At 45.9% G+C, this 9,146-nt stretch overlaps 1 protein-coding gene across 1 annotated transcript in view; it reads left to right on the top strand.

Moving 5' to 3' along the window:
- Positions 1–848: 848 nt before the first annotated feature.
- The window catches only part of LOC144823148 (UDP-glucuronosyltransferase 1A9-like), a 545,217-nt gene continuing 536,919 nt past the window's right edge, over positions 849–9,146 (top strand). Inside the window, exon 1 of the mRNA XM_078681389.1 lies at positions 849–1,705. Coding sequence (XP_078537515.1) covers positions 857–1,705 — 849 coding nt within the window. The 5' untranslated portion in view covers positions 849–856. The remainder of the gene's footprint in view (positions 1,706–9,146) is intronic.

The following is a 9,146-nucleotide window of genomic DNA, read 5'->3' as shown; positions in this document are numbered from 1 at the left end:
TCAGGGAAGGTCAACCTGGATTTAAAAAACAGGACTGTGCCTTCGGTTGCAGTAGGTCTCTTACCCCATAATTTCATGTTTTATAATTAACAAGAAATACCGGAAGCTACAAACATAATGCACGAAACTAGAAAAAGTAAAATCCTTACTTTGTCAACCTATCTTCTGTGTGTGTTTTGACTGCAGCATTGTTTTTTATTCAAGAAAAGTTGAAGTTCTAATAAAAACTGAAACGGTAACAGCTAACAGCGTTTTCAGTGGATAGCAATTGCGTTCGCAAAAGTACAATTTCGAGGAAAATGTCTGAATTAAAAAAATGGAAAAAAGGCAGGATATTAAAGCAACTCAGTATGGAACAAGCAGAAGAGAAGCTAAGGTAAGGTATGCACCATTCCTATCTCTACACTGCAACGTGGCAGGTTTCTTAGTAGCTCGATGTTCTGCCTAGAAAATACATTTTCTTCACATTTTAATACTGTTGAGAAATGATGAACACAACACAGAAATAATGTGCTAACTTGCATTTAGTGGAGTGTGCCTTGTCCCCTGCTGCCCTCGTCTCCATCTTGTATTTTTGCATCTACCTTGATTGGCTTTCCTCCATAACAGCCTGGCAGAAGCAGTATGAAAATCAGCGCTTGCATCAGTTATGAGTTCCAGATAATCATTCCAACAAAAAATTGTGCAACCATCAGCCTTCTTTCGTGAACACATGGATTTAGGTACCTTGTTAAAGTTCAATATTTGAGCACCACTCGCTTTTGCCAAATTTCTCATTGAGTGGCCTGCCGCCAGGCAAACTGATTACAAAAGCCAGTGCTTTCATGCTCCTTGTAGCAGAGCACCAAGTGCTGAGATGACTCCACAGGGACCCCTCCTCTTCCTTTTCTTGTTCTGGAGCACAGCTGAGGGTGGGAAGCTCTTAGTGGTGCCTCAAGATGGAAGCCACTGGCTCAGCATCAAAGCGATAGCGGAGGAGCTTGGACAGCGTGGCAATGAGATTGTGGTTATAATTCCTGAGATCACCTTTCTCATCCAGCCTTCTCGTCATTACACGCTAAAGACCTACCCAGTGCCGTACACGCAGGAGCATCTCAATGATCAATTAAAAGACATTAATGCGTTTAGTTTTGATGAGCCGTCTCTCATAGAGCAGTTCTTAGCTGGTACAAAGGAATACAACATGTTAGTGTGCCATGTCAGCCTTCTCTTCCAGGGCTGCATGAGTCTCTTACAAAATAAGGATGTGATCAGGTACCTGGAAGAGAGCCACTTCGATGCCCTGTTGACAGATCCAGCCTTACCCTGTGGGGTAATTCTCGCTGTTCGGCTCAAGCTCCCCCTTGTGCAAGTTTTTCGTGGTTACCCTTGCAGCTTAGAGCACAAAGCCTCTTACTCGCCCAGCCCACCTTCCTACGTCCCAAGATGTTACACCTCCTACTCTGACCACATGAACTTTGGAGAGCGGGTCCGTAACTTCATCGCTAGCCATCTTGAGCACTTGGCTATATATAGCATCTATGGTCAATATGAGCTCCTCGCTGAAGAAGTGCTACATAAGGAGGTGGATATTATGGAGCTCATCGGCCGCGCCTCGATCTGGCTGGTGAGGTATGACTTTGTGTTTGAGCACCCACGACCCGTGATGCCCAACCTGGTCTTCATTGGAGGTCTGAACTGCAAACAGAGGAAGACGCTGAATGAGGTACATCACTTGAGTTACTGGGATGTGGGATTCTTGGAATCTGTACAGTGATTACATTTATGAGTTATCAAAGTCAATAAGTGATAAACGAGAATCGCCTGAGCTTCTAGTTTAACATGTTTGAATTGAGAACCAGTAGTGATGGATGGCTGGAGGAGAGAATGTCATTTGTAAAGTTCTTCATCTCGAATGAGGCATTAAAATGGTAAGCTTTGCTCAATCTTGCCACTGTGCAATCACTCTGCCCAGCCCTATGTAGATCTGATGTGAATTACCCTTTTAGTCAGGGCTCATGCACAGCTGAATACACTTGAACAGCCTTACCTCAGCGCTTTGAATTTGCTGCTTTTTTCAATTCGATTTTTTTGGCAGGCCCATTACAAAGCGACTGCATTAAATAACGTAGGTTCCAATATTAGTTCTTGTGATTGTGATTCTTTTGCCTCTCTAGCAGAAGAGATTCGATCATTTTTCATCATCCTATGGTGTTTCTACTAACTTTGATATTGCAGTAAAGATACCTTTCATTCCACTGACAAACCAACAAAGGTAAACACAACAAAGCTATCGTGGTCGTGCTTTTAGGAGCACAGTGATCCCTTATTCAGGTAACAGTTTGGCAACTTTTTGTGCGCTGATGTGTAGAGAATTCAGTTATTCTTCAGGGGTAAACCCAAAATCCAATGGTCCAGAAGGAGTTTGGGTTTTCCCAAACATTGCTAGAATTGAATTTCAGAGGACAAAAGTATACTACATCTTTGTTGTATATCTGTGTTTTATAGGGGAAGAAGGGTAGGGAATGTAATTAGAGCACTTACTATATCTTTTCCTACTCAGGTACTTTCCTTCTACAGCAAGCAAACCTGACATGCATGACTGTAATTAGCAAATATAAACATTACTTCATAAAAACACACTCCTAAAATTTGGAAGGCACCTATTTTTATTAGTCAGATTATACAGGTGAAACAGTTATATTAATTAAAAATATTCACCACAGTCCTAACTCCCAGTTCAAGAGACAGCTTTTGTTAAAGATTAAAGCCTATTAGACAGCATAACTGCCTGGTTTGCTAATGACATCTTGGACATTCGTAAAGCTTCCCTGGGAATGCATTCTGGCCTTTGCTTATCATTGTCTTTGCAGTTTGTAACTCACATTTGCTTGCCTTCTATTTGCTGGTTCTATTTGTTTTAGGCTGTCCAGCTTGAGTTTGTTCCTTCTGTTGCCCAAAACCTATTTACTTTATTCTTCCACACTACAGTCTTTACACCTTGTTCTTATCTTGTCACATTTGCGATGCGTTCAAAGACAGAGGTCAAATGGCAGGCTCTGTCTTCCAGGATGGTTGGCGTTTACTTTTCTTTCTCTGACTTCAAAGTAAGAGCATTTATGTGACAATCGTGCTAGCTACTGAGGTTGTGCTTAAAGAAGGCTGTACAAGGGCGGCTCCTCCATGTGGGCGGAAGAGCCTCGCCCCACTGCCATTTTGCAGTGCGAAAAGCAGAAACATAAAATGGTATTATAAATACCATTTTCTGCATCTCACACTGTGAGAAAGCAGAAGAGTTTGGTTGGGGGGAGGGCGGGTGGGCGGTCCCACTAAAGGGAAGGGGAGGAGTGGCTTGCCCACTGTTGTGGGAGCTGACTCTTTGGTCTGCCCCAGTGCCGACCAAACAAGTTATGTGCACTCTCTTGTTTCTCCATTTGGATGCATGCAGCCTACATGGAGGAAATGGCCTCCCCATATACACCTGTGTGGTCGGCGTCCCGGCCAATCACACCACTGTGATTGCAGTGTTGTGATTGGCTTACGGGGTGGGGAGGGAGGCTGCTTGCTTCCTGTATGGAGCAGAGAAGCAGTGACAACGCAGGACGACGCAGGACAGGACCGGGCCGGTGAAGGTAAGTTAATTTTTTGAAATATTTATTTAAAATCCCCCCCTCCCCGAATGACCCCGATGTTCTCCACCCGCGAGTCATGCCGGCTGCGACTGAGGCTGTACATGTTAATATTTCTTCTAACACACATTTAAAAGTCTGTAAATTAACAGTGCACATATATCAGGATGTATAAGAATTGGTAAGGCTCAAATAAAGCTCATTGTTTGGTAGTTCTAAACTGATGTGGAAACAAATATTGTAACACGATCTAAAAAATCAATACACTTGGTGATGAGATTTCCACACATTATCATTTGTGTGCTGTATACTTCTATCAATAAAACTGTATATCTGTGCAAATGTAATTGTCATTTCAGTTGAAGATGTTTTGTCTGTAATGGCAGTACGCTACCACACCATGCATACTTCACTTTATGCCAATCAACTCTACTCTACATCACCCCACACCACTGCAGTCTACTCTACACCATTCCACACTATGCCACTCCACACTACGTCACTGCACTCTATTCTGCTCCACTCTACACTTTATTCTACGCCTCAATGCTCTACACCATTATACTCTGCCACTGCCTTCCACGCCAAGGCACTCTACTCCACTCCACTATACTATACCACAATGCACTCTAATTTTATTTTATTTTATTTTAAGAGTTTTATATACCACTGGCTAGACCCGGATGTATCAGAGCGCTTTACTTGAGGTTCCGCAAAATTTCAAAATTACATCAGTTACAATTTACATCAGTTGCTAGACAAACATTACAAGAGCATGCAAGACGAGATTAGGTAAAAGAAGGGGAAGGGGGTGGGGGTAAAGGGGTAGGAGGGAGATAAGGCGGAGAGACGAAGGAAAAACTGACCAAAGTCCGGCTGGGTAGGTGATGGTCGAGGGGGAAGTCCCAAAACCCATCTCCACTATAGCAATCAGGTAGCTCCACCGGGCATTGGCCAATTAGCTAGGTCTAAAAGGGAAAACATTTAGAGAACATAGAGGACAAAATAAATGGAGTGTGGGGGCTAATGGGGTAGGGTAAAGGAGTAGGAGGGAGCAAATGACAAAGAGATGCAGGAAAATCTGCCCAACGTACAGCTGGGTAGTTGACGGCTGAGGGGGAAAGTCCACAGCCTATTTCCTCTTCAGCTACCAGGTAGTTCCACCGGGCGTCGGACAGAAAACTAGGTCCCCACGGTCACTAGTCACAGACAAAAACATTTAAGAAGCATAGAAGACTAGGACATGGAGAGAAGGAAGGTAACGGGGTAGGGTAAAAGGGGTAGGAGGGATATATGACAGAGAGACGAAGGGAAAGCCTGTCCAAGGTCCGGCTGGGTAGGTGAGGGCCGAGGGGCAAGTCCACAGCCCATCTCCTCTATAGCTATCCAGTAGCTCCACCGGGCATCGACCGAATGGCTAGGTCTCCATGGAAAAACATTTAAAGAGCATAGAAGGTGGGATGAAAGGAGCGTAGAGGGGAAGGGGGTTCGGATAATGCCCCAATCTCCCCACACAGTCAGCGACAGAAGGAGGGAGGTGGGGTATCCACAGTCCACCGTGCGGGGTGTTCCCCCCTTCACGGGGCAGCAGGTCAGAGATCTCGCGGACCATCAGCCAGGGTGTTCGTCGCTCTTTCAGGCTCACAGGACCAGGTCCCAGTCGGGTCACAGGCACTCCCACCGCTGCAATTGCGCTGCTATGCCTGGCACACAGAAGTAATCAATCTCCCCTTCCCTATGAAGGGCACAGGGACGCACCAAGCATGATCCGCCGGCGACGCCGTTAGAATGCAGACTTGTGGCAGAACACATGAGGCGGGTTCCAGAATGGCGGTGTGCGCAGTCCCCCTAGCGCCGACCTCCAGTCTCACGGGCCCCAAGCAGCAAGGTCACTAGCAGGCACAAGCAGCTCACAATCCACACCGCAGCAATATTTATCCCCAGTGACCAGCAGTGTTGGCGGGCAGCTGGTCGGAGATCCCGCAGACTATCAGCCAGGATGTTTGCAGCTTTCTCATGCTCACAGTTCCAGCACCCACCCGGGTCACAGGGGACTCCACTACGCCTGTTGCGCTGCTGCGCCCGGCACACAGGCGAAATCGAGCTCACCTCGCTACGAAGGTCGCTGAGACACGCCAAGCACGATCCGCCAGCAGCGCCCTTGGGATGTAGGTGTGCGGCTGAGCTCACGAGGCAAGCCTCCAAAATGGCGGCGTGTGCAACCCTCTCAGCGCCGATCTCCAGTCTCCCGGGCTCCAAGCAGCGAGGTCACCAGCAGGCACAGCCACCATACAGTTCACACCGCATGAATATTTACCACCAGTGGTGTCGGGTTACTCTCGGGAGTCGCAGCTTCTCAGCCGCCGCTCAAAGCAGGCGCCGCCACTCCAGCCTCTGGATCCGTTGAAGGCACAGCAGGCGATCGTTCTTGGCGCAGGAGTTTAAGCCCCCGTCGGGCGAGATGGCCAGAGCGATGGCAGCGGCGTCAAGTATCCCCGCCACCACAGTGTAGAAGTCCTCCACCGGCTGCATGCAGCGAGGTAGGTTTCCAGTCCACCCCTACAACCTCTATCTATATTAAAGACACAAGACAGTCAGGGCAGACAAGTGCAAGTTTGCTGTGCAGGAGTTGGAATACTTAGAGCGCAATGTGTCGGACGCTCCAGGAGACACACAGCATCCCTTCTGATCACAGCTGCCCAGCATGGGCTCCGGCTGACACAGCCCTCTGCGCGCATACACTGGGTGCTCGTGCTGCATATCTGTTGTGCGCAAGGAGGGGTTCCGGCTGGCACAGTCCTCTGCGCGCGCTCTCTCTCTCTGATAGTCTAATCTGTAACACTGCACTCTCTGACACTCTATGCCACTGCACTCTACTCGGCACCACTACACTCTGCATCATTTCCCTCTACGCTACTGCACAATGCCCTGCACCACTCCACTCTAGTCTGCACCAATCCACTCTACGCCATTTCACTCTACACTACTCTACAACACTTCACTCTGCGCCACTGAACTCTATGCCACTCTTCTCTGCACCACTGCACTCTTTGCCTCTGCAGTCTACACACTCTACACCAATGCACTGTACACCACAACACTTTATGCTACACTACTCTGCAAAGCTTCACTAAACGACACTCCCTGACACTGTACTCTATTCTGAAATAATGTTCTAATCTATAACTTACAGTTTGCATGCAGCTCTTTAATAGTTAATAGCTCACTGTTCTATTTAAGGATTTAAACATATAAACTGCAGGTGGGAATGCAACGTCTTTTCAGTTTTTTATGCAAAAGTTTGGAGTGATATTTGACGCGGCACACAAGCGCGGTCTGGTTCCAGACGCACATAGCCATGGCTGCAGTGCACAGAGACCCTACACTGCCGCACACAAAGGAAAAGAATTTGAGGGAACATTGCTCTGCACCACTGCATTGTACCCCACTATACTCTGCTCTGCAACTCTCTACATCACTGCACCATACCCCCTCTACTCTACACCATTTCACTCTACACCCCGACACTGCACCTGCTGCACCCCCAGCCACTCCACAGCTTACTGTGCTCCTATACTTTAACAGATAGAGAAGACCATTCTACTGTGCACATAAAAGAAGGTTAATGGGAATGTAATTTATATCACATACCATAAGAAACTGTATACCAAACAAATGAACTATACTGTTTTGGAATATGGAGTTACTGATTAATCTACTACAAGAATAATGTATTTTTTGTATATAATATGGTGAATGAAAGATAGATCTTTCATTATTATATACATTTTATATTGTGCCTTTCGCTTCTTGATTGAGCCTACCAGGCAGCACAATCTGCCTGGTTGCAAAAGACCTATTGTGAACTTACCAAGAGTTTGCAGGGGCTTAGAGCCTGCCCATTGTTAACCATGTGTCAGCTTTATTGCCACACACATTTGCTTGCTTTTTATTCAGTGGCTTTCCTTGTCTAAGCTTGTACATCTTGTGTCTGTCATCCCCTGGAGCATAGTCTTTTTGCCATCTCTCTAACTGGCTGGCTTCTTTCCTCCCACTGCCTACTTTTAAGGAACTTTTTTCTCTTTTTGTTTATGCACTCCATGGGAGTGCATGTGTTTTCCTGTTCTCTCCATCTTGCTCCATAGCTCTCAGCAAATGCTTTCCTGGGTGCTTTTCTTCTCTCTCCTGCAATTCTCCCACCTTTAATTAAACATACATTAGTTAATGATCGGTGGGAATTTCAATCTACTAGGTAATGAAAGCTCAACTGGTTAAACCAGATTATTGCAGATGTTTGTGTGTGTAACTAGTCACAGAACTGAATCGTGGTGCAGTGGGGATAAGTGATGCATATTGTATAGTGTTCCAAGGTCCCAGCGTGCGATGGAAAGCACAGTGAATATGCAAGTCATAATTTTAAAATAGTATTGCACCCAGCAAAATGCAAAAAGGTGTAGTAACAGAAATCAGAAATAATAGGAAATAATACCAAGAATACAAATCTCTGTCAGCACAAAAGATAGCAAAGTTTATTGGGGACCAACAAACAATGTATTAACATACGGCACGGAGACATCAGCAAAGTCACTGAATGTCCAAAGATGTGACGTTCTGGGCAGTCTTTATAGGCACAAACTGCAAAGGATGCAGCATCATAACATACGTAGTACAAATTAAGCATAGTTCACTTGATCAATTAGCAAGGGCCTAAGCTGTGCTATACCATTTAAGGGCCGAAATGTACTGTTGCTGACCACGTGCCCCAAGTAGGCAGTTTTTGGGACTTTCCACTGTCATGTAAGATATCAGTTTGGTACCTTTCCTGCTAATAATTGCAACATAATAGCAATGACCAGACATATTGCGAAATGGGATATGCTGAAACGTTTGTGCCTAAGCTACCATCTTCCTTTGTCACGTATCTTGTCTTGAGAAAGCCCTGCGTTACTAAAGCCGTTTCTCTGAAGCCAAGGAAAAGTGCCAGCATCTTGTGCAGTGATTTTCACGTCAACTTAACAGGACCTAGAAGCTTACTGCATTTAGTATCAGATAAGAAAGATGGCTTCTACAAAGGATTTAGGGGGAGATTTACCAAAAAGTCAAGGAATGCAGCAAAGCCCCCCGTGAGGCTGCGCTGCGTTGTGCGTGAAGGAGGGAGAAGGAGATTGCCATATCTTTAAAGATATGGCTCATCCCCTTTCCCTTGCACCGGTGCTGATTACAGCTGCTGTGCGCCAAGCACACACCATAGCACCATAGCACTAGGGTGTGTGTGTGTTTGAGTCTAGCATAGGTTTTGTACAGGAAGGGCAGCCTTCCTGTACAGAATACCATGCATAGACAAGATGCTAAACTTTTCCGATTTTGTATACGTGTTGCACAATGCAGCACGCATGCAAAGTTGGAAAATGAAGGAGAAATGAAAGCATTTCTCCTTCCTTGTGCATACTTTGGAAGGGTTTAATTTTCTCACGCTAAACCCTATCTACTTCATTTAGTAAATTGGGTTTAGTGTGAGAAGCCTTGGGTGGTTGCATG

Source organism: Lissotriton helveticus, chromosome 3_1 (genome assembly GCF_964261635.1).
Source record: "Lissotriton helveticus chromosome 3_1, aLisHel1.1, whole genome shotgun sequence".
NCBI classification, from domain to species: Eukaryota; Metazoa; Chordata; class Amphibia; order Caudata; family Salamandridae; genus Lissotriton; species Lissotriton helveticus.
Note: the sequence above shows the minus strand (reverse complement) of the source record. Positions and strands in the feature narration are given on the sequence as shown.